The sequence below is a fragment of the Ranitomeya variabilis genome, chromosome 1, assembly GCF_051348905.1.
Source record: "Ranitomeya variabilis isolate aRanVar5 chromosome 1, aRanVar5.hap1, whole genome shotgun sequence".
In the NCBI taxonomy this organism is placed as follows: Eukaryota; Metazoa; Chordata; class Amphibia; order Anura; family Dendrobatidae; genus Ranitomeya; species Ranitomeya variabilis.
The window spans coordinates 880,024,907-880,050,474 of record NC_135232.1 but is presented as its reverse complement, the minus strand read 5'-3'; the positions used below and the strand labels follow the sequence as shown (position 1 = coordinate 880,050,474).

At 44.9% G+C, this 25,568-nt stretch overlaps 1 protein-coding gene across 1 annotated transcript in view; it reads left to right on the top strand.

The window, feature by feature from the left end:
- SLC39A8 (solute carrier family 39 member 8) overlaps positions 1 to 24,315 on the top strand; it is an 87,101-nt gene extending 62,786 nt beyond the window's left edge. The window contains exons 7-8 of the mRNA XM_077277981.1: positions 12,809 to 12,993; positions 23,567 to 24,315. Coding sequence (XP_077134096.1) covers positions 12,809 to 12,993; positions 23,567 to 23,716 — 335 coding nt within the window. The 3' untranslated portion in view covers positions 23,717 to 24,315. The remainder of the gene's footprint in view (positions 1 to 12,808; positions 12,994 to 23,566) is intronic.
- The last annotated feature ends 1,253 nt before the right edge of the window (positions 24,316 to 25,568 follow it).

Here is a 25,568-nt window from a genome sequence, read left to right as displayed (position 1 = left end):
TGAGCCTTGTTGATGGACATAGCAAATGCCAGTCAAACAGGAAACTGGAGGCGTTTAAAATCAAAAGGCAAATCAGATGGAATGAGAGGAATTGTTGGAATGAAAACATCTTCTCCTGTGGCACATCCTGTCAAAATGGTTGCCTCAATTACATGTGGAAACAAGTTCTTAATCAAGAGTCTTGTTCCATTACTCAGCTTTGGTGGATCCAAATTTCTCAATAGCAGAATAGGTGCTCCAGGTTTTAGAAAGAGGTTGTGAGGAGGAAGTCCTTGTGGCTCCAATGAATTGAGGAACTCAGTTAGATAAAATAATGCTTGAGCATGGTCTATTACTGTATCCACTGACTTGTGTACACACCTGGAAGGAGATTTAGAATTTGAAGAGTGATCTTGTTGACGCTGTCATTTTTGGGAGCTAGAATAGCCCTTTCACACAGCCAGCCAGAATTTTTGAAGTGCAGTTGAATGTTTGGTGAAACCTTTGCTTTCAACTCCTCAATGGAAGTCACAATGCAACAAAAGTTGCTTGGGAAGGTGATCTGTCCTGTGGTTGAGTTTACTGGTGCCTTGCCATCTCCAATAGTCAACAGCTGGCTCGAAAACGGTCCAGCAGAAACATCGCCTGTCATGTAGACCCTCATGTTTGTGTTCAGTGACATTTTCTTTACTTTTCTCCAAAGGTACGATGCTTTGAGACAGGCATTGAGTTTGTTGAGGGGTTGATCTTGGAATAACAGCTAGTGTTTGGCAGAAGTCACCTGCCAAAACAACAACTACTCCTCCCATGATATATTTGTTGCTATGCAGGTCTTGCAGAAGTCTGTCCACTGCTTCCAGAGCCCTTTTTTGTGACATGGTGCATTCATCCCAAATGATGGCACTGCATTTTTTAAGCAATTTGGCCAGTCCTGATCCCTTGGCAATATCACACACGGGGCTGTCACTATGAGACAGGTTAAGTGGTAGTTTGAATGTCGAATGTGTCGTCCTGCCACATTTTAAAAGCGTATCTGCAATTCCAGAAGATGCCACTGCAAGTGCAATCTTTTTTTGTTGTCGAAATTTTGCCAGGAGCAAGTTGATTACAAATGTCTTTCCTGTTCCACCTGGAGCATCAAGGAAGACAATCCCACCTTTGTTGGTTTCACTGAAACTTAAAATGTAGTTATAGGCGTCCCTTTGATCTGGTACCAATATTGGCTCGTTCTGAGACACAAATGCTGTCAGTTCATCAATATTGTAGTTTGTTTCTATGAAAATCTCCCTACACATTTGGATGCCTTCAGGATATCTTATCTGAGCAGGCAAACCAAGCAACTGTAAGGCTTTTCCAGACATTGCTATGCACTGATCTTCAAGGAGCATTAAAGTTTCACTGAACATTTCCTCAGTGAAGTTGATGAGTTGCTGAGGATTTTCCCTTCTAATCTGCATGAGGATGTCCTCACTGAGATCAGTTTTGTACTTTGTCCAAATCTCAAGAGGATTTGAAATGCTACAGGTTGTTAGAATATTAGTAAAGAGGTGTCTTAGTTGCTTTGGGGTTTGTGTGGCTGCTGCTTCACTGAGGGTCATGTCCCAGTGTCCATCATTTTCCAGAAGTCCTTTTCTTTGGCAAGCTTCCCTGAATGTTTCACGCACATGGCCTCAAACGGTCTTCAGGTCAGAAAATGATGTAGGGCCTTTGACAACATGAAGTAACATGTGCAGGTAGAAGCACTCTGCATTTGATGGATGAACAGTGTAGACGCGACCAAGAGTATCAGTTGCTTTCACCCCTGGATAGCCTTCAATATCAAGCCCCCGTTTCCTCCGTTCCAGTGTTTTTCTGGAGGCATTCCAAGTGTAGTACTTTGGTAGATCACAGTAGAGAATTGTTTTTGCAAAAGGGTCTTGTTGACACAGCTCAATAAATGCCAATAGGGTGGTCTTAGGTGGTGTGGAGCTGCTGCTGCAAGTTTGCTGGGTTAAAGTAAATTCTCTGTCCATTTTCCAAGTGCACAACTGGTGGGTAGCGCTCATGAATGGAGAATCCTAGTATTCTCCAAACAGCTTAATTGCTGCTTATGTACCTGCCCATCTGGAATGCCTCCACTTCATCAATAACACAGGTCAACAAAAAAAAATTTTTTTTCTGGTGTCCAAAATATTTTAATGAATTTGGGGTATTTTTGGGGTGCTGATTCTGAATATGCTATCAGTTTTGCCAGATTGGCTCAAGTTTTTGAGATTTTTGGTATCTTATTTATAGCACTTGTTGGTAAATGCGACGCATCATCTCATTAATTTCTTTGGATTAGTACTTGAACTGAGCAGTTCTCAATATAGTTTTGCGTTAATTAGTGTTCTAAAAGTTTGTTATTTCTGTGCAGTGCAAGTGCAAGGATTCAATAAGCATAAGAAACGAAAATGGGAGTAACATGGAATCTGCAAGAAGGCCTGTCCCTCATTGTGAAGATGTGCCTGTACCTGTGTTTACCATAAATAACAGTCATCATGATGATTTTTTGGCTCTCTCCACACCATTGGAACACCAAATTTGAAGCTTTTTCTTTGTCCTTTGCTCCATTTTCGTAATAATTCGATACATGCTTTGCACACTATGTGTGGTGCCCAAAACTTGTCTTGGTCCCCAAGCATAACCCCAAAATAGGCAAAATACACTTTTTTTACGAAGTCTGTTATGTTTCTTCTATGTTTTGGCAGTGTGTATTCACCACAAATGTAACAGAATGAGTCTGGATCGTTAAGACAACTTCTTCTTGATGAGTTCATGCTTTTCACTGGAAAACAGACAACAACATAAAGTTAGTGCAAAAATCAAGCTATGAACAAACTTTTAGAACACTAATTAACACAAAACTATATTGAGAACTGCTCAGTTCAAGTACTAATCCAAAGAAATTAATGAGATGATGCGTCGCATTTACCAACAAGTGCTATAAATAAGATACCAAAAATCTCAAAAACTTGAGCCAATCTGGCAAAACTGATGACATATTCAGAATCAGCACCCCAAAAATACCCTAAATTCGATGAAATATCTTTGGCACCAAAAATGCTGTTGACCAGTGTAATAGGTCCATTTTTCTGGAGTTCAAAAACTGCTTGATCACTTCCTTTGTGGACATATTGGCAGATAAACTTGATTTTCACAGAGTGGCAAGATTCGATATTTATGTGGGCCTGTTATCAATTTTTATCTCTTGGAGTGATGATCCAACATGCATTTTGAGCTTTGCTGTGAAACCACCATCCCCTGGCTTTCTTCTTCGGTAGACTGGATATCCATCTTGTCCTGTTTGGGTTTCTTGGACCAGGGATTGTGGGTAATGCTTTGAACACCTGCCATCAATCATACAGGGAGAATTTTTGTTGAGCCTCCCACATGGACCATGGATCCTGTTTTTTGTAATGGTGTCAAACAGCAATGGGTCAATCTGAAGGTCTGGCAATTCGGCACTGATGATATTGTCAATTTCGGTAGGCTGTATTTTTTGCTTCAGCCAGATCAAGATGTGGGCGTGAGGAAGGCCTCTTTTTTGCCATTCAACTGAATACATCCAGCACTGCGTCTCACCATAAATATGTGATTTTGTGATGAGATTAGTCATTTTTGAAAGTTTCTGTTTGAAAACCCGAGCAATAAGTTCATGGCGATTCACTGTTTTATGGCCCGGCATCAGGTACCCTCCAATTTCCTCCCAGGCAGGATTGCAAGTAAAGATGATGAAAAGATCTGGACGGCCATACTTTCTGACATAAGTCATTGCATCCTGTGTGTATTCATGCATGTGTTGTGGGCTCCCAGTGACAGTTGATGGAAGAATAACCATTTTCCCCAACTCTTTTGGATCAGTATCATTTGCAACAGCATCTCTAAGGTGAATATATTCCCCTGCCCTGAGCTTCTTTTGATTTAGTCGGATATACTGTATAAAAGACATTCACTCTCAATCTCTGCATACATGTCAACAATAAATTGGTGGAAGAGATGCTTGCTTTTCTAGATGTGATTCTCCTCTGCAAATCTTGTCATGATCCTATATGCATAGAAGTCCATGGCAGACACTTGTATTCCTGAAGGGTTGCCTGTTGTAGGATCTGTCTGAGGTATTCCAAAGTGATAGCCATCCTGTCCCTGCCAAAAGATGATTGGATATTGCAGATCATCATAGAACCTGTGAGTTTCTTCGTCATTTGGCATGCATTCAAGTGCAGACTTGAAAAGTTGAACATATGGATTGTTGGAGCGAAGGAACTGCTGCAAAATAGTGACAATATCAAGGCGAGTGTTAGGAATTAAAGAGTATCTCCGCTGAGCCTCTGCTTCTGCATTTCCCATGAAGAAAAGTTGAAGAAATTGAGGTTATTCTCCTTGTAATGGAAGCAGTGAGCCAATTGAGTGGTAAACCTGTCCTTGAACTTTAAATGTCGGCATAAATCCTGTTGTGAACATTTATTTTGTTGCACCAAATGATATAATTTGGAAGCAGGAGTTGTACTTCCTAATGTTGTCCAAGAAATGCTTTGATATTGTGCTGGTACCTGTCATCAGAGCCTTTGGGGTTCTGGTGGTGACAGGAGAGGTGGAAGTTTTATCTTGCCATTTGCACAGCATTAACCTGGCGGTTCATCTTTCTATTTCAGGGCACTGCAGTATATGCAGACCACATCCATTTTTCCTATCTGAACTTGAGGATTATCTTGATAGTTTATGTCTGACTGGTAACAAAAGACAGCATGTTTCAAATCTCCAACAATTTCCTGTGCCCTGGTGGAAGAAATAGCAATTCTCTTAGTGGCAAGTCAGCTTTCTCTCTGCTGAGATGACTCATTGACCCTTGAGGAAGCAGCTCTTTTTCTCTTGTCTGCAAGCCTCGCTTCCCTCTCCTCAGAAAGTTCATTGGCCCTTGAGGAAGCAGCTCTTGTTTTCATGTCTGCAAGCCTCACTTCCATCTCCTCAGAAAGTTAATTGGCTCTTGAGGAAGCAGCTCTTGTTTTCATGTCTGCAAGCCTCGCTTCCCTCTCCTCAGAAAGTTCATTGGCTCTTGAGGAAGCAGCTGCTGTTCTCATGTGTGTCAGCCTTGTTTCTCGGTCTTCACATTTTTCATTGGCCTGTAATGCAGCTTTTCTTTTCGCATCAGCTGACATTCATGCCATAGAATTCCTTTTCTTATGAGGCATTATTGTGGTAAAAATAGTCTGTAACTGGCAGTTTCTATATCCTCTTACATAGAGGTAATGTGACTGACATCAACCTTTCCATTCACATTTTTCATTGGCCCGTAATGCAGCTCTTCTTTTCGCATCAGCTGACATAATAGACAGGTCATGTGACTGACAGCTGCCGTATTTCCTATATGGTACATTTGTTGCTCTTGTAGTTTGCTTATTAATCAGATTTTTTTTTGAAGGATAATACCAGACTTGTGTGTGTTTTAGGGCGAGTTTCATGTGTCAAGTTGTGTGTGTTGAGTTGCGTGTGGCGACATGCATGTGGCGACATGCATGTAGCGACTTTTGTGAGATGAGTTTTGTGTGGCGACATGCGTGTAGCAACTTTTTGTGTGTCGAGTTGCATGTGACAGGTTAGTGTAGCAAGTTGTGTGCAACAAGTTTTGCGCATGGCGAGTTTTGCGCATCGCGAGTTTTGTGTGGTGCGTTTTGAGTATGTGCAAGTTGTGTGTGAGGCAACTTTTGCATGTGTTGCAACTTTTGTGCATGAGGCAATTTTTCCGCGTGTGCAAGTTTTGCGTGTGGCGAGTTTTCCATGAGGTGAGTTTTGCATGTGTGGCGAGTTTTGCGTGAGCCTAGTTTTGCATGTGGCGAGTTTTGCATGTGGCGAATTTTGCGCGTGGTGAGTTTTGAGTGGTGACTTTTGTGTTTCGACTTTTATGTGGCGAGGTCGGTGTATGGGTGATGAAATGTGTGCTGAGGGTGGTATGTTGTGGATTCTGTTTGTGGGCTCCCTCTGGTGGTTACTGCTGGTACTGGGTGACTTTGGTGGGTTGCGGCCTTTGGTTTCCACCTGTCCATCAGAAGCTGGGTGTTTCCTATTTTACCTGGCCTTTCTGTCATTTCCCTTGCCGGCTATCAATGTGTTCAGATGTGCTCTGTTTGGTTCCTGCCTACCTGCTCCCAGATCTTTCAGGATAAGCTAAGTGCTGATTTTCAGTTGTTTGGTTTTTGGTCCAGCTTGCTTAGAATGTCTCTATGCTAGCTGGTTGCTCTAGTGGACTGAGGTTCTCCCCATGTGCCATGAGTTGGCACATGGGTTCTTGTAATCTCAGGATGGTTTTTTCGATTAGGGTTTTTTGCTGACCGCTCAGTCCCCTTTTGTATCACTCTGCTTTCTAGTTTTCAGCGGGCCTCAATTTGCTAAAGCTATATACATCATCTCTATGTGTGTGCCTTCCTCTCATTTCACCGTCAATACATGTGGGGGGCAACTATACCTTTTGGGGTTAATTCCTCTGGAGGCAAGTGAGGTCTTTGTTTTCTCTGCAGAACTAGTTAGCTCTTAGGCTGGTGCGTGGCGTCTAGAACCAACGTAGGCACGCTCCCTGGCTATCTCTAGTTGCGTTTGTCAGGCGTAGGGCAGCGGTCAGCCCAGTTTCCATCACCCTAGAGCTCGTCCGATATTTGTTATACTTTGCTTGTCCTGTGCTATCCCTAGCCATTGGGGATTCATGACAGTATAGCCGGCCCACAAAGTGTTAATTGTTTGGGCTGAAGCAGGAGAAAAAGAAGTGTTCAAGGAAAATTTTTTTTTTTTTTTCCTTCAGAGTTTTGCTGCCTAGCCCTTAATTGCTGTCTAGCTGCTTCTTACCTCCTCTTAACCCTTGAATGGCTCTGATCTTAGCTGTTTATCATGGATGTCCAGAGTTTGGCTTCCAGCCTGAGTAATCTCGCGGCGAAGGTTCAAAACATACAGGATTTCGTTGTTCACACTCCCATGTCTGAACCTAGAATTCCTATTCCAGAGTTTTTTTCTGGAGATAGATCTACCTTCCTGAATTTCAGGAACAATTGTAAATTGTTTCTCTCTTTGAAATCTCGCTCCTCTGGAGACCCTGCTCAACAGGTCAAGATTGTTATATCGTTCCTGCGGGGCGACCCTCAGAATTGGGCATTTGCATTGGCACCAGGGGATCCTGCATTGCTCAGTGTGGATGCGTTTTTTCTGGCATTGGGATTGCTCTATGAGGAACCTAACCTAGAGATTCAGGCTGAAAAGGCTTTATTAGCCCTCTCTCAGGGGCATGATGAAGCGGAAATATATTGTCAGAAATTTCGGAAATGGTCGGTGCTTACTCAGTGGAATGAGTGCGCCCTGGCTGCAAACTTCAGAAATGGTCTTTCTGAGGCCATTAAGGATATTATGGTGGGGTTCCCTGCGCCTACAGGTCTGAATGAGTCTATGGCTATGGCCATTCAGATTGATCGGCGTTTACGGGAGCGCAAACCCGTGCACCAGTTGGCGGTGTCTTCTGAACAGGCACCTGAGACTATGCAATGTGATAGAATTCAGTCCAGAAGTGAACGGCAAAATTATAGGCGGAAAAATGGTTTGTGTTTTTATTGTGGTGATTCAGCTCATGTTATATCAGCATGCTCTAAACGCACAAAAAGGGTTGATAAATCTTTTGCCATTGATACTCTGCAGTCTAAGTTCATTTTGTCTGTGACTCTGATTTTTTCACTGTCTTCCATTTCCGTCGATGCCTATGTGGATTCAGGCGCCTCCCTGAGTCTTATGGATTGGTCATTTGCTAAACGCTGCGGTTTTAGTCTAGAGCCTCTGGAAGTTCCTATTCCTCTGAAGGGAATTGATTCTACACCATTGGCTATGAATAAACCGCAGTATTGGACACAAGTGACCATGCGCATGACTCCCGTTCATCAGGAGGTGATTCGCTTCCTTGTACTGTATAATTTACATGATGTACTGGTGCTTGGTCTGCCATGGTTACAAACTCATAATCCTGTCCTGGACTGGAAAACAATGTCTGTGCTAAGCTGGGGATGTCAGGGGGTTCATGATGATGCACCTCCGATTTCTATCGCTTCATCTACTCCTTCTGAGATCCCTGCGTTTTTGTCGGATTATAGAGATGTTTTTGAGGAGCCTAAGCTCAATTCGCTTCCTCCGCATAGAGAGTGTGACTGTGCTATAGAATTGATTCCTGGCAGTAAGTTCCCTAAGGGTCGTTTATTTAATCTGTCACTGCCAGAGCATACTGCTATGCGGAATTATGTTAAGGAGTCCTTGGAAAAGGGACATATTCGTCCATCTTCGTCCCCTCTGGGAGCAGGTTTTTTTTTCGTGGCAAAAAAAGATGGTTCCCTGAGGCCTTGTATAGATTATCGCCTTCTGAATAAGATTACAGTCAAATACCAGTATCCATTGCCATTATTTACTGATTTGTTTGCTCGCATTAAGGGGGCTAGGTGGTTCACTAAAATAGATCTTCGTGGTGCGTATAATCTGGTGCGGATAAAACAGGGTGATGAGTGGAAAACCGCATTTAATACGCCTGAGGGCCATTTTGAGTATTTGGTAATGCCTTTTGGACTCTCCAATGCTCCGTCAGTCTTTCAGTCCTTTATGCACAATATTTTCCGTGAATATCTGGATAAGTTTATGATTGTGTATTTGGATGATATTTTGGTGTTTTCTGATGACTGGGAGTCTCATGTTCTACAGGTCAGGAAGGTGTTTCAGGTTTTGCGGGCCAATTCTCTGTTTGTGAAGGGCTCAAAGTGTCTCTTCGGAGTCCAGAAGATTTCTTTTTTGGGGTACATTTTTTCTCCTTCTACTATTGAGATGGATCCCGTTAAGGTTCAGGCTATTTGTGACTGGACACAACCTACATCTGTTAAGAGCCTTCAGAAGTTCTTGGGGTTTGCTAATTTTTATCGTCGGTTCATTGCTAATTTTTCCAGTATTGTTAAACCTTTGACTGATTTGACTAAAAAGGGTGCTGATGTTGCTGATTGGTCTCCTGCGGCCGTGGAGGCCTTTCGGGAACTTAAGCGCCGGTTTTCTTCTGCTCCTGTGTTGTGTCAACCAGATGTTTCACTTCCTTTTCAGGTGGAGGTTGATGCTTCCGAGATTGGAGCGGGGGCGGTTTTGTCACAGAGAAGTTCTAATGGCTCGGTGATGAAGCCATGTGCTTTCTTCTCTAGAAAATTCTCGCCCGCCGAGCGCAATTATGATGTGGGTAATCGGGAGCTTTTGGCCATGAAGTGGGCATTTGAGGAGTGGCGTCATTGGCTTGAGGGTGCTAAACATCGCGTGGTGGTCTTGACTGATCACAAGAATCTCATTTACCTTGAGTCTGCCAGGCGTTTGAATCCTAGACAGGCTCGTTGGTCGTTATTTTTTTCTCGTTTCAATTTCGTGGTTTCATACCTGCCAGGTTCAAAGAATGTGAAGGCAGATGCTCTTTCCAGGAGTTTTGTGCCTGACTCTCCTGGAGACACTGGGCCTGCTGGTATTCTTAGGGATGGGGTAATATTGTCCGCCGTATCCCCAGACTTGCGACGCGCATTGCAGGAGTTTCAGGTGGATAAACCGGATCGATGTCCACCAGAAAGACTGTTTGTTCCGGATGATTGGACCAGTAGAGTCATCTCCGAGGTCCATTCTTCTGTGTTGGCTGGTCATCCTGGAATATTTGGTACAAGAGACTTGGTGGCCAGGTCTTTTTGGTGGCCTTCTTTGTCTAGGGATGTGCGTGCCTTTGTGCAGTCTTGTGAAGTGTGTGCTCGAGCTAAGCCTTGCTGTTCACGGGCTAGTGGGTTGTTGTTATCATTGCCCATCCCGAAGAGGCCTTGGACGCACATTTCCATGGATTTTATTTCTGATCTCCCGGTTTCACAGAAAATGTCCGTTATCTGGGTTGTGTGTGACCGCTTTTCTAAGATGGTTCATTTGGTGCCCTTACCTAAGTTGCCCTCCTCCTCTGAGTTGGTTCCTTTGTTTTTTCAGAACGTGGTTCGTTTGCATGGGATTCCGGAGAATATCGTTTCTGATAGGGGATCCCAGTTTGTGTCTAGATTTTGGCGGACGTTTTGTGCCAAGATGGGCATTGAGTTGTCTTTTTCGTCTGCATTCCATCCTCAGACGAATGGCCAGACGGAGCGAACTAATCAGACCTTGGAAACTTATTTGAGGTGTTTTGTTTCTGCTGATCAGGATGACTGGGTTGCTTTTTTGCCACTGGCCGAATTTGCTCTTAATAATCGGGCTAGTTCTGCCACGTTGGTCTCTCCTTTTTTTTGTAATTCGGGGTTTCATCCTCGTTTTTCCTCTGGTCAGGGGGAATCTTCGGATTGTCCTGGAGTGGACGTGGTGGTGGACAGGCTACATCAGATTTGGAATCAGGTGGTGGACAATTTGAAGTTATCTCAGGAGAAGACTCAGCAGTTTGCTAATCGCCGTCGCCGCGTGGGTCCCCGACTTCTTGTTGGGGACTTGGTGTGGTTGTCTTCTCGTTTTGTCCCTATGAAGGTCTCTTCTCCTAAGTTCAAGCCTCGGTTCATCGGTCCTTATAGGATCTCGGAGATTCTTAACCCTGTATCTTTCCGTTTGGATCTCCCAGCATCGTTCGCTATTCATAATGTGTTCCATCGGTCGTTGTTGCGGAGGTATGAGGTGCCTGTTGTTCCTTCGGTCGAGCCTCCTGCTCCGGTGCTGGTGGAGGGAGAATTGGAGTATGTTGTTGAAAAGATCTTGGATTCTCGTGTTTCCAGACGCAAACTCCAGTATTTGGTTAAGTGGAAGGGTTATGGTCAGGAGGATAATTCCTGGGTGGTCGCCTCCGATGTTCATGCGACTGATTTGGTCCGCGCCTTCCATAGAGCTCACCCTGATCGCCCTGGGGGTTCTCGTGAGGGTTCGGTGACCCCTCCTCAAGGGGGGGGTACTGTTGTGGATTCTGTTTGTGGGCTCCCTCTGGTGGTTACTGCTGGTACTGGGTGACTTTGGTGGGTTGCGGCCTTTGGTTTCCACCTGTCCATCAGAAGCTGGGTGTTTCCTATTTTACCTGGCCTTTCTGTCATTTCCCTTGCCGGCTATCAATGTGTTCAGATGTGCTCTGTTTGGTTCCTGCCTACCTGCTCCCAGATCTTTCAGGATAAGCTAAGTGCTGATTTTCAGTTGTTTGGTTTTTGGTCCAGCTTGCTTAGAATGTCTCTATGCTAGCTGGTTGCTCTAGTGGACTGAGGTTCTCCCCATGTGCCATGAGTTGGCACATGGGTTCTTGTAATCTCAGGATGGTTTTTTCGATTAGGGTTTTTTGCTGACCGCTCAGTCCCCTTTTGTATCACTCTGCTTTCTAGTTTTCAGCGGGCCTCAATTTGCTAAAGCTATATACATCATCTCTATGTGTGTGCCTTCCTCTCATTTCACCGTCAATACATGTGGGGGGCAACTATACCTTTTGGGGTTAATTCCTCTGGAGGCAAGTGAGGTCTTTGTTTTCTCTGCAGAACTAGTTAGCTCTTAGGCTGGTGCGTGGCGTCTAGAACCAACGTAGGCACGCTCCCTGGCTATCTCTAGTTGCGTTTGTCAGGCGTAGGGCAGCGGTCAGCCCAGTTTCCATCACCCTAGAGCTCGTCCGATATTTGTTATACTTTGCTTGTCCTGTGCTATCCCTAGCCATTGGGGATTCATGACAGTGGTATATATGTTCAAGCATGGGATAGTGTGTGGCGCATTTTGTGTGTGTGTTCATATCCCCATGTGTGGTGAGTATCCGATATCGGGGCCCCACCTTAACAACTGCATGGTATATACTCTTTGGCACCATCGCTCTCATTCTTTAAGTCCCCCTTGTTCACATCTGGCAGCTGTCAATTTGCCTCCAACACTTTTCCTTTCACTTTTTCCCCATTATGTAGATAGGGGCAAAATTGTTTGGTGAATTGGAATACGCGGGGTTAAAATTTCGCCTCACAACATAGCCTATGACGCTCTCGGGGTCCAGACATGTGGCATGTGGCTGTAGCTGCGACAATGCAGATACCAATCCCGGACATACACACATATATACATACACACACATTCAGCTTTATATATTAGATAGCGCAGGCAGCAGGTGAGGAATACCCCCATCATCCGCTCCTGCTGTCACTGATATTAGTGGTAGCAGGTGTAGGTTGATGGGAATAATAGTCCCAAAAACCCCCACCTGCTGTCATTGTTCTGACATGAATATAACTATCATCATTGCCGGCAGAGCAGGGGAGAATAATGAGAGCCATCTTCAGCACCCGACGCCGGTGAACAGCGCTTACTGTACCACTTCTTCCCCAGCGCCGATGCGTGTCAAACAGATGACATCCATGTGTGCTTGCTGTGTGCACATGTGAGGGACATTTTGCGGCCCATGCTGATGGGAAAAAACAGACATGTCTACATGTGGGGCACACAGACACACGGTCCATGGAAACACACTGACATGTGCACAGGCCCATTCTTTTGAATGGGTCAACATGTGTCAGTGTCTCCCTTACGTGTGAAAACTGTCAACACACGTACCAGAGACACGGATGTGTGAAAGAGGCCTAAAGGTGGGATTTTTACAGTAGAGCAGGATGGCATGTAAACTTTTAGTTAATACGAATTACTGCATTTTCCAGGAAGCTATTAATAATAATGTTAATAATTAATTAATAATGTTTACACACATGAATACTCATCATGCAAAGGTAAAAAAAAGTCTAAAAACATAAACAATACATAATACATAATATGTATGTATTATATCTTACCTGTTACATGTTCTTATTTTCAGGTGATTTTGCGATCTTGATAAGTTCCGGAATGAGTATTCCCCAGGCATTATTCTTCAACTTTGCTTCAGCATGTTCATGTTATCTTGGATTGATAGTTGGGATTCTAGTAGGAAACAACTTTGAACCTAATGTTATATTTGGAATTGCTGGAGGAATGTTTCTGTACATAGGACTGGCAGATATGGTAAGATGTAAAGCGTTTTAAAAGTTTAAAGGGGTTGTCCATTATTTTAAAATTGAGAACCTATCCCTGGGATAGGTAATTGATATCAGATTGGTGAGGGTGTGACGTCCAGCACTCCCATAATCAGTTGTTTAAGGTGTCAGTGGCTGCCGGATGTGATCAGAACAGCACATCTCCGTCAACTGTATACTGGCAGCAGTGGGATACTGAAGATCCTATCCTATTTATCTCAATAGGGACGGATGTGCAGTACCTAGCCGCAGCCACCATATAGTTGAGGGAGCTGTGCAGCTCCGTAACTGATAACTAGAGATGAGCAAATGTGTTTGGAAAACGCTCGCCAATCTCAAATTCAGCACGAACGTAGCACATTTGGATTCCTGTTTGCTTTCACGAGGATTTATACTCAAAATTGGCAAAAGTCAGTCACAATTTGGTAAATCATCACATTTCCAATAATGCTTTTGTATGACTTTGGCTAGTATAGTAGTGCTGAATAATAAGCGTGGGTGACAGGGGGAAGTGTTTGAGGAGAGGGTGTGCGAAGAGGTTAAAGGAGCGTCTGAAGAGATTACGGAGCGGCGTTCGCTTTTTTTTTTACTTCTCTTAATTATATGTGTGTTGATTTCAGCAACCAATCAGGGCATAGAAACCAACTACAAGGTCTTCTGTGATTGGTTACTGAAGCCACATGTCCCTGAACATATAAAAAGCGGACATCTTGTTTTGCTGGCGCCATTTGCTCCTTGTTACAGTGCAGAGAGGTCGATCCGGCACCAGTGCTGTTGCTGAGTGAACAAGTGAACTTGTCCAGAAATCGATCTTCCAGCATCAAAGTAGATTGTGATACTCCAAATTGTTTGAGCTAAAACTGTGTTTCAGTGGCAAATCAGAAGGCCAGAAGATCCACTTAAAAATTGTTAGGCATAACATTGTTGTTCAGGCACACTATATAGGAAAATAAATAGTGATTGTTCATTTAGTGACAGGTGACTAACAGCTGTGGGCCTAAGGTTGTGAAACAGCAGGGTACAAGAGGGGAAGGCTACTTACAGCAAAAGTGGGAAAAAGCGAGGTCGTGGTATAAGGGGGAATAGGCTTGGTGTTTGATGTGTATGTGGGTTAGGTGTTAATGTGAATGAAAGTTCAACTGAACAACCACTGTCTTGTCCTATCCAAAGACCACTGACAACATCTGTTACTGCCCGGCCTACTTGACTCCCTTTCTTTGGCAACCGCACATCGGTATGCCTTGTAGATGAGGCTCAGAAAGAGCATGTGCTCCAGTGGATGGCAAGCAAGTGATGCATAAAGTGGCCTCTCCTCCTCTTCCTCCACCTTAGCATCACACGCAGCACAGTCCTCAGAGGTGGCACTCAAATCACCCTTGTTTCCCCCTGCGTCAAAAATTTCCAAAACGCCCAACGCCGATAACATCACCCGTTCCCTGAAAAAATCTATGTCTGCCAGGTTGCACTTCATCACTGACACCTGGACGAGTAAACATGGGCAGGGCATTACATCTCGCTCACTGAATATAAGAGACTGAGAATGAAATAAGCGCAATAGGGTGTTATCCCATAACAATGGAGTGTCAATGGAAGTGGATCCACTCACCTGGTAGCAACGTGTAACTGGCAAATATAAATCAGCTGCTGCAAGGACACCAGTAGCTGGATGGACTGAACAGAATGAAGAAACCGAGAAGAGGGTGTCACTCATGCGCTGCTGCTGATGGGTCGACAATGTATCAAATGGAGCATATTAAAAGCTTTCATGTACAGGTTTATAGAGTCAACATGTTTTGAGGTCATGCTGGACCTCTTCATCAGGACAAAAATATAGGTTTTCATCAGCAGGGCATGAGTCACACCCTCTTTCCGGTTTCTTCATCTCATCAACAGGGCACTGGGTGACTCTGGTGGCTGTGGGGGCAGGTGGTCAAGGGGCTGCTCCACAAGTCTGTGAATCCCCAAGTCTTGCTGGACAAACCTCTGTATCTAACAGTTCGTCCCCTGATACTGCCTCCTCCACCTCTTCTAGGGCCTCCACCTGTGCCCTCAACCTCTCCCTTAATCAGACACGCATTCTAACAGTGCAGATAGAATCTCCCCCACCTCCGTACTGTGCAGCCATGGCTCACCACAATAAAGCAGTGTTTAAATTAATATGCCTTAGAGATCACAGTCACACAGCTCAAGAGTTGTGGACAGGTATCCAGGTCGAGTTAGAGCAATGGCTGTCTCCACTAAACCTGGACCCAGGGAAGGCCATGTGCGATAACGGTGCAAACCTGGTGGCAGCCCTATGCTGTGGCAACCTCACACACGTGCCTTGCATGGCTCATGTCCTCAACCTGATGGTACAGCAATTTCCCTGCCACTATCCTGGCCTGAATGTGCTGCTGCAGAGAGCACAGTCACTGTGCACTCACTTCTAACAATCGCACCCTGCAGATCATCAACTTGTATCGCTACAGAGATCTATAGGCCTACCGGTTAACCATTTTATTAGTGATGTTCTGACATGGTGTAATTCCTCTCTGCACATGTTGCAGAGGCTCTGGCAACAGCAATGAGCCCTGGTGCAGTATGCCCTTTTGCACAGCCTGGGCCAACGCAGTCTGGATCTGGTGCAAATCACACTTGCAGAGTGGTCACAGGTGAAGGACCGCTGCACCCTTCTGCACAGTTTTGAAATGGTACTAAGATAGTTAGCGCTGACAATGCCATCATCACCATCACTACTCCGGTCATGTACATGCTGGAGCACACTTTGAATAGTCTGCGTGAGGAGGTCATGGTCCCAGAGGATGAGTTGGAAGCAGAGCAGAATGCGGAAGTGATAACAAAATCTCAAATTTCCGGACTGTCGTCGCACTGGTGGGAGGGTGGCTTACAGCAATCAAGGGGGACTCATGGTACCAGTCAAACTATTAGTGAAGATGTAGGAGCCAATGAACAAATTGAGGAGGATGAGATGACAGATGCGCAACAGTCAGGAGATGAAGAGGATAATGATGCGCTCTCTGTTTTCCGTGGTTGGCGGGAGGGAATGGAGGAAGCAACCTTGAGTTTTACCCCGCCACCAACACAGCATGGACTTGGACCTCATGGAAGTGCTCGACACAAGTGCACCTTCTTGCTGTACTATCTTCAACATGATGCCTGTATTTTTAGGGTTAGAAACAGTGCTGACTACTGGGTTGCCACTATGTTAGATACACAGTAAATTTAGTCAGATGCTTCCCCCTGGAAAGGGATGCACTTATGGTGGAGTTTCAAAATACGCTTGTAGACAATCTTAAGAGTGGTTTTCACCAAGACAGCATTGAGGCACACAGTGTGCATCCCAGGTTGAAATGTCCAACCCAGGAACGTCAAGACATCATCGCCAAAACATTAGCAGAAGCAAAAGCAGCAGCAGTCTAAGTGGAATAAGCAATTTCTGTGAGTCATTTAACACATATTTAGACCAGCCCTTGCACCTGTAGAACAGAGTACAAGTCTGACTCTTTGTAATTGACTGGAGTGGATGGTGTCTGGAGCTCAATATCTATGCCATCAGGGGGGGTTTGATCTTGCATTTGTAACAACCCTGCTGGCATCACTGCATGGCCTCCCATTCCCCACCTGCATTACACTCAAACTCACTTACTTCTCTGGGCCTTGTTGTGACTTCTCTTTGCTGCCAGCTCCATGCTGTGTGCCTCATGTCTGCTGTTTGCTCTGTGCATGCTCTGTCTGTGTGCATAGGGGGGCGGCGCTAGCAACTCCTGTGTCTTATTGAGTCTGTGTGCACCTTGCCATGAGGCTTCCTGTATTTAAGAGATCCCCACTCATTGGTGGGGGCCTGTGCAACTTACTCCCTCAATCAGTTCTTAGCTGCTGAGGTGCCTGGCCCTGTCTCTGTTACTCTTGTGTCCGCCATCCAGTGGGGCGTTGTACCCTGGTCTCTGTCCTGTGTTTGCCACCCAGTGGGGCTTAGTACCCTGGCTTGTGTCCTTGTGTAGCCACCCAGTGGGGCTTTGTACCCTGGCCTATGTCCGCCACCCAGAGGGGTGTCGTACCCTGGCTTGTGTCCATGTTTCTGTGCCTTGTCCCATTCCTGACTCCGTCTTAGTCTTGTCCTGTTCCTTTGTTTGTTTATATCCCTGTCTTGGTTTGCTTTCTCTGCTGTGCGTACTGTGTCTTGCTTTGCTCTGCACTCTATCTAGCTTTGCTCTGCTCTGCACTCTGTGTCTTGCTTGGCTCTGCTTTCGGCTCTGCTCTGTGTGACCTTGCTTTGCTCCTTGCTCTGCACTCTGTGGCTTTGCTCTGCTTTCTGCTCTGCACTCTATCTAGCTTTGCTCAGCTCTGCATTCTGACTTTGCTCTGGTCTCAGCTCTGCACTCTGTGGCTTTGCTCTGTGGCTCTGCTCCTTGCGGTTCTACATTGCTCCGCTTCTTGTGGTTCTTCTCTGTTCTGCCTCCTGTGTCTCTGCACTTGGCTCTGTCTCCTGCGTCTCTGCACTTGGCTCCGCCTCCTGCTCTTGGCTCCGCCTCCTGCGTTTCTGCACTTGACTCTGCCTCCTGCTCATGGCTCTGCCTCCTGCATTTCTGCACTTGGCTCTGCCTCCTGCTCTTGGCTCTGCCTCCTGCGTTTCCGCACTTGGCTTCACCTCCTGCTCTTGGCTCCGCCTCCTGCATTTCTGTGCTTGGCTCTAACTCCTGTTTTTCCGCTTTGCATCCGCTCATGCGGTCTTTCTTTACCTATTCATAAGTCCTCCTGTCTGAACAGGTTCTTACCTGTTTTACATACCTGCCTGCAGACCAGTCCCTACCGGTTCTTCAAGTGTACCAGCCTTGTCCACCTGTCCTACCAGAGAGCCAGCCATACCTGCCTGCCTACCAGAGAGCCAGCCATACCCGCCTTCCTGCAAGTGTCTCTGTTGTACTCGTCTGCCTGTGTCTCAGCCATGCCCACCTGTCTGCCAGAGTGCCAGCCGTGCCCGCCTGCCTTTCTATGTTCCGTTCCTCCGGTGGGATCAGCAGCCACAGCCAGACACTACCCTGGAGTGGTACCTGGTAGCTTCCTGCTGCACCAGCCAGACCTCACCATCAGAGGCTCCAGCGAAGATCAAGGAAGCTACTTAGTTATACCCCTTCCAGGGTAGTCTGGTCTGTGGCACAGTGGGGCCACACCCCCACGCCAACCAGTCTGGGCACGAGCGTGACCGTGTTATTGCAGTCTGTGCCGTCTTTGTGGTGTCTTCTGTTGCTACTGCTTCTGCTGTTACAAAAATGTTTTTGAAATGCGGGGATTCTAAGTTGGGTTTCCATCAGGTGTGTTGCCTGTGGTAGAAGATGTGTCAGAGGCCTATTATTCTGTTTCTACTTTGTGGAAATTGATACCACTTTAATGCTGTGTGACAATTATTTTTTGAAATGTGGAGACTCAAAGTTGGGTCTCCATCTGCTGGGTTGCTCGTGGAAGTAGAGCTCCCAGACAGGCAGGCCTGCAGTTACTTTTCGTCAACTACATGTGTTACTACTTTTACATTTTTCTATCAATAGTAGTCTATGAAACTGATGTTTGTGCCATCTGAATGTGGCTGGAATAAAAAAAAAATTGGAGGCATTGCATGAGGTGTGAGTTCTCCCAGCTAAGAAGGCTTACATGGCTCTCTTAACCACCAGGTCCTCATTGATACTTCAATTCCAAGTTCTAAATGCTGGGCCAGGCCTTGATACCTCATCCATGGCCCATGGCTGAATGCTGCTGTGCCATTTGCAAATATCTACTCTGGTCAATTGGTGCCACTTTCCATGGTGTCTGCCCCTGATTTTAGCTGCTTGGGAATTTTTTTTGTCACCTCTTAAGGTGTTGTCTCTGCATTTTGTTTTGCTTCCTATTGAATCTAATGGGTTTTGGGTATATTTATCTAACCGTTCGGTGAACTGTTCAGTGAACGGTGGTCTGTTCGGCGAATAGAAACCAACCAAACATTGAAATGTTCGCTCATCTCTACTGATAACATCTGGCCCGCAGCAGGAACAACTCATCAGTGCAGTTGCCAGATGTTATACCGCCACCGATCTGATGTTAATGACCCATCCTAATGATAGCTCGTCATTAATATAAAAGTAGTGAACAACCCTCCATAAGAGACTGTTAATGAAAACAGGCTGAAGGGAACTAAAAAATATGTCATCGAAATATAAAATTAACCCATAATGTAGTTAAATAAATAGAATCATTATGACAGGATTGCCATTTTGTATTCAACGCACCTCACATATAAAATGCAATTCAAAGCAATCAAAAAGTCAACTATACCCAAAATGAAACCAATCAAATCTACAGCTTGTAACTAGTGTTGAGCATTCCGATGCTGCAAGTATCGGGTATCGGCCGATACTTGCTGTATCGGAATTTCCGATACCGAGATCCGATATTTTTGTGATATCGGGTATCGGTATCGAAACAACATTAATGTAAAAATGTGTAAAAGAAAGAATTAAAATAAAAAATATCGCTATACTCACCTGTCCGACGCAGCCGGGACCTCAGCGAGGGAACCGGCAGCGTTGTTTGTTTAAAATTCGCGCTTTTACTTGGTTACGTGAATTCCCGGCTTGTGATTGGTCAGGGCGGCCATGTTGCCGGGACGCGGACCAATCACAGCAAGCCGTGACGAAATTACGTCACGGCTTGCTGTGATTGGTCCGCGTCCCGGCAACATGGCCGCCATTAACCAATCACAAGCCGTGACGTCACGGGAGGCTGGACTTGCGCACTTTTTAAAAAACGCGCGTGTCCAGCCTCCAGTGACGTCCCGGCTTATGATTGGTCACGGCGCCATGTTGCCGGGACGCGGACCAATCACAGTAAGCCGTGACGAAATTACGTCACGGCTTGCTGTGATTGGTCCGCGTCCCGGCAACATGGACGCCATTAACCAATCACAAGCCGTGACGTCACGGGAGGCTGGACACGCGCGTTTTTTAAAAAGTGCGCAAGTCCAGCCTCCCGTGACGTCACGGCTTGTGATTGGTTAATGGCGGCCATGTTGCCGGGACGCGGACCAATCACAGCAAGCCGTGACGTAATTTCGTCACGGCTTGCTGTGATTGGTCCGCGTCCCGGCAACATGGCCGCCCTGACCAATCACAAGCCGGGAATTCACGTAACCAAGTAAAAGCGCGAATTTTAAACAAACAACGCTGCCGGTTCCCTCGCTGAGGTCCCGGCTGCGTCGGACAGGTGAGTATAGCGATATTTTTTATTTTAATTCTTTCTTTTACACATTTATATGGTTCCCAGGGCCTGAAGGAGAGTTTCCTCTCCTTCAGACCCTGGGAACCATCAGGAATACCGTCCGATACTTGAGTCCCATTGACTTGTATTGGTATCGGGTATCGGTATCGGATTGGATCCGATACTTTGCCGGTATCGGCCGATACTTTCCGATACCGATACTTTCAAGTATCGGACGGTATCGCTCAACACTACTTGTAACACAAAAAAAGTAGGTAGTATTTTCCTGAAGTGTCCACTTTGGTGTCTGTTCTTGCGGCATGTCATCAGCCTGTGGTGGCTATTTTTTTTTAACTTGTCCAATAATAATTTTTTTGTACTACCTAAGTCCAAGGTTGAAAAAACAAACTATTACTTATCCATTGCCACTGCAGCGCAAACTACCTGCTGTTGCCCCTTTGGTCTCATGCGGTCTACCTCGGCAGAAGCGCTGCAGCCTGTCAACAAAGACCATAGCAGCAGCGGAGAGTTAGCTCTTGCAGCAGTGCTAGGTGAGCAATGTTCAGGTTCTTATTTTTAACCTTGGCAGGCTTTGGGAGTAAGAAATAAAACAATTATACTTGGAAAACCATTTTAGATCTTAGGAATGGCGTAGCAAATTGGGACAGGTGCACTTAAAGAAAGTCAGGAGGCTCAGAGTTTTAAATTACTCTTAATATCAATTTAGAGGAAATGTGCTTTGCTTAGCATTCTGGCATTTGGCACCCTGGTACGTGTGCTTTTGGCACTATGCTAATGACACACAACCTATGTGAAGCATAAAAAAAATTTGTGAATAGTTATAAATTGATTCCCCATAAGGCCTGTTGCACACGTCAGTGGCTCCGGTACATGTGGTGACAGTTTCCTCACGTACCGGAGACAGTGACACACGTAGACACATTAAAATCAATGTGTCTCTGCACATGTCAGTGATTTTTTCGCGGACCGTGTGTCCGTGTGCAAAACACGGAGACATGTCTACGTTTCTCCGGCAGCAGGGTCCGCAAAGCGTCCCGCACACGTGCACACGGAGAACAGTGTGCACTCTCCTCTGTGTGCATGTACCGCCGCAGGAGAAACAGCGCTAGAGTTAAGCGCTGTCCCCTGCTTTTGGTGCTGATGCCGGCATTCATTCCTTCTCCCCAGCAGCTTTCGCTGGAGAGAAGGAATGAAAAATCAAGGTTTTTTAATTTTTATTATGTTTAAAATAAAGTTCGTGGTCACCTCCAGCCTTCCACCCCCTGTGCGCCCACCCGCTTGCATTAAAATACTTACCCAGCTCCTGCGATGCCTCCTCTCAGCACCGGCAGCTTGTCCTGTGTGAGTGGTCACGTGGTACTGCTCATTACAGTGATGAATATGCGGCTCCACCTCCCATAGGGGTGGATGAAAGCATGTTCACACTGAGCACCTGGGACAGATGTGACAGAGTCTGAAGACGCCGTGGAGAGCGATCTGCTGCCTGCAACATCCTTCAACATGACCGGTTTGGCAGTGGGTCAGTAATGGTGTGGGGTGGCATTTCTTTGGAGGGACCCACAGCCCTCCATGTGCTTGCCAGAGGTAGCCTGACTGCCATTAGGTACCGAGATGGGATCCTCAGATCCCTTTTGAGACCAATTGCTGGTGCGGTTGGCCCTGGGTTCCTCCTAATGGTGGACAATGCCAGACCTCATGTGGCTGGAGTGTGTAAGCAGTTCCTGCAAGATGAAGGCATTGAAGCTATGGACTGGCCCGCCCGTTCCCCAGACCTGAATCTGATTGAATACATCTGGGACATCATATCTCGCACCATCCACCAATGTCACGTTGCACCACAGACTGTCCAGGAGTTGGTGGATGCTTTGGTCCAGGTCTGGGAGGAGATCCCTCAGGAGACCATCCGCTGCCTTATCAAGAACATATTCACAGAAAAAAGTCCCCTGTGTTGGTTGGATAAAATACCTTTTTTTTTAACAAAAACCATCACCATAACAGCAACATACAATAGGAAAGACCAGGGTGGTGCCTATCCCTGTACTCCACTACTTGCACACTACCTGCCTGCGGAGGTTGGCACCCTATATTCCTGCGCAATTGGCGCCCCCGCTCCTCGTCGGCTATCCCTCCTACCCCTGTTGGGCCCTGATAGGACAGGATAGAGAATTAATGCCAATCATAGCAGATCACCCATCATCAATGTTCAAATTATTAGAAATATTGATAAAGTGGCAGGCTTCTATCTGCAACTATCCTGCCCTTGCCTAACTGCGGGGGTTGGCACCCTATTATGATACGACAGTGGCGCCCCCACTCCTCGACGGCTAGCCTCTATCCTGTCCCCTATCAGACGGTTGAGGGAAAAAGTAGTTTTTCATTAAAGTGCTGTAGTGCTTTAAAGATGTCCCAAAACACTCCTCAGGATTATAAATGTAAATCCGGATCCCCTTAATAACAACATTCACAGCGCATGTATACCAGACACAAAAACAGCTTGATGTTTACCACTTTCAAATATCAGATCTAGCACATCGCCAGATCACTGTGGTGCACTGCTACAGTTTGATGTTGCACACTTTCAAATATCTAATCTAGTGCACAGCCAGATCACCCTGGTGCACTAGTACGTCTAGTCCATAATCCCTTAGTGTACCCGCTGTTTTGAGATACCGAAAAAATCCTTTGGACACAATGGTATCATTCACATTATACACCTATAGGTATATCCCTTATAGCCTCCATTCACATTATGTACCCATAAGTATATCCCTTAAACACTCCGACGCGTTTTCCCCTCACAAATTGTATGAGGTTCATCAGAAGCAACAATTTGTTATTGTTATTGTTAAGGGTTACTTAGCTCTTATCTTCAATATTGGTGTGTTTTAACCGTTTATACAGCTCGGCATTCCAGGGCGGGTCCCCTCTTGATATGATGCCTTATCAAGAACATGCCCCGACATTGTAGGGAGGTCATACAGGCACGTGGAGGCCACACACACTACTGAGCATCATTTCCTTGTCTTCCACTGAAGTTAGATCAGCCTGTAACATTTCCACTTTGATTTTGAGCATCATTCCAACTCCAGACCTCGGTGGGATAATACTTGTGATTTACGTTGATAATTTTTAGGCTTTATTGTTCTCAACACATTCCACTATGTAATGAATAAAGATTTACAACTGGAATATTTAATTCAGTGATATCTAGGATGTGGGATTATAGCGTTCCATTTATTTTTTTGAACAGTGTATTAAGGTTAGTCGTTTTTTAGAAAAATATACTTAATTTACCTATTTCTTTTGTTTTATAGTTTCCAGAAATGAATGATATGTTCAAAGACAAGATTAAAGGGCGGAAAACGGACATGATCTATTTTATCATTCAGAATGCAGGTCTGCTCTCCGGATTTGCCATCATTCTATTGATAACCCTTTACGCAGGCGAAATCAAACTGGCGTAATGTTGATCGCTGTAATGGCTGAAAATTCTAAGGAAGATTTAATACAACGATGCTATAATGGGCTTTAACTTCTCTTTCTTTAAACCTCAAGACGTGACAATGAATGATCAATTTTTATGCACCCTTGGATTACAAAAACACAAAGAAAAAAATCCAAAAAACTTTGAGTGAATAACAAACTGCTGCTACTTTAAGAGAAGCGAATATTTATATGTATATTTATTGAATGCACCAGGCATTACCTGTACAGTGTTATAGTGAGCCACGGTGTTACAATATATGACACATATGCAGTACAGGCAGCTTATGCCCCTTCATGGCATGTGATTTTGGAAAATGAAACAATCAAGAATGAGCTCATGTCCAAATCACATCAAAAGAATATTTTTTTACTTTAAAAATATGTTTTTGTATCTTGATCAATACTTATATTTCTGTCTTTTGTTACCGACTTTTTGTATTTTTTTTCCTGGTTGCACTAAGACTATTGAGGAACTATGGGATATCACTATCTCAATGTGTAAAATGAAAAAGTAGGTAATACATCAAAGAATATTTTTTATATATGTTTATATGCTAGGAAACTAATTAAATTGTTGAAAATATATCAATACCTGTAGTTTTTAATTTTACCTTTTTTTCTTAGAATGACATGAATATATTGTGAGCAAAGATGATGGACTAATATACAACTTGTAGTTTACCGCTTTGGTGAATTTTTCCCAAAATTCAGATATGCGGCAAATAAATTCACCACAAATTATTTCAATTGCTTTGAAAAGAAGGGGAAGCTGTCTGTCAATCATAATTAAGGCTGCTTTCACACATCAGTTTTTTGCCATCAGGCACAATCCGTCGAATGTTGAAAAAACGGATCTTGCAAAAGTTGCAGCCGGATCCATTTTTTTCTCATAGACATGTATTAGTGACGGATTGCAATGGATGGCCTCACGTTTCATCCGTTTTTCGCAGAATCCTTCGAAAATTGTTTTTCCAGCGGCCGGAGAAAACGGACATAGTAATGTTTTTTGTGTCAGTTGAAAAAACGGACAGCGACGGATCCGTCGCCGTCCGTCATTTGCTAGAATGGAACCCTATGGTGCTGGATCCGTCAAATGATGGAATCCGGCTACGGATTCCATTTTTTTTTAACTGAGCATGCTCCAATTTTTTTAGAATTCAATTAGCTGGATCAGCTAGTCGGATCCGTCGAAAAAACAGATCCGTCGCATCAGTTTTTCACAATCTGCGATGGATCCTTTTTTTTCAACATTCGACGGATTGTGCCTAACGACAAAAAACGGATGTGTGAAAGCAGCCTTTTAGCTGTGATCTGTAACATTATCTCACAAAACAGATTCACTAGATATTGGTTGATGCACTGCATTCCCTGCCTAGGCTTTTATACAAACTATGATAGGCTTTATTATACTATGCAATATGCTATACTACATAATAGCTGTGCCGTACTTTTTGATGTGATAGCTGCAAAGGCATTATGTCACAGATCAGGTCACTCTTCTCTGTGACCTGCTTCCCCTCTCGAGACCCTACTCAAGAGTCGTCATCCCTGGGCATAGCATATCGGTACATGAATAATCCAGCTCCCGCAATGTCATGTGAACTGGTCTGGTCACATGTTCTTATACCACCAGTCATTTTATGGACATTAGTGCTGGTCAGTTTATAAGGAAAGCTCCACTAACAAGAGGACGTGGCCGACCTCTTTACCAGAGAATCCATCAGTGAGCTCATACGGCCAGTTTGTAACTCTTTTATATGTTTATTTCTGGTCTCCTCTCAGCTGATTTATGGACACAGAAAACATTAACGTTAAATCTGCAGGAAATGA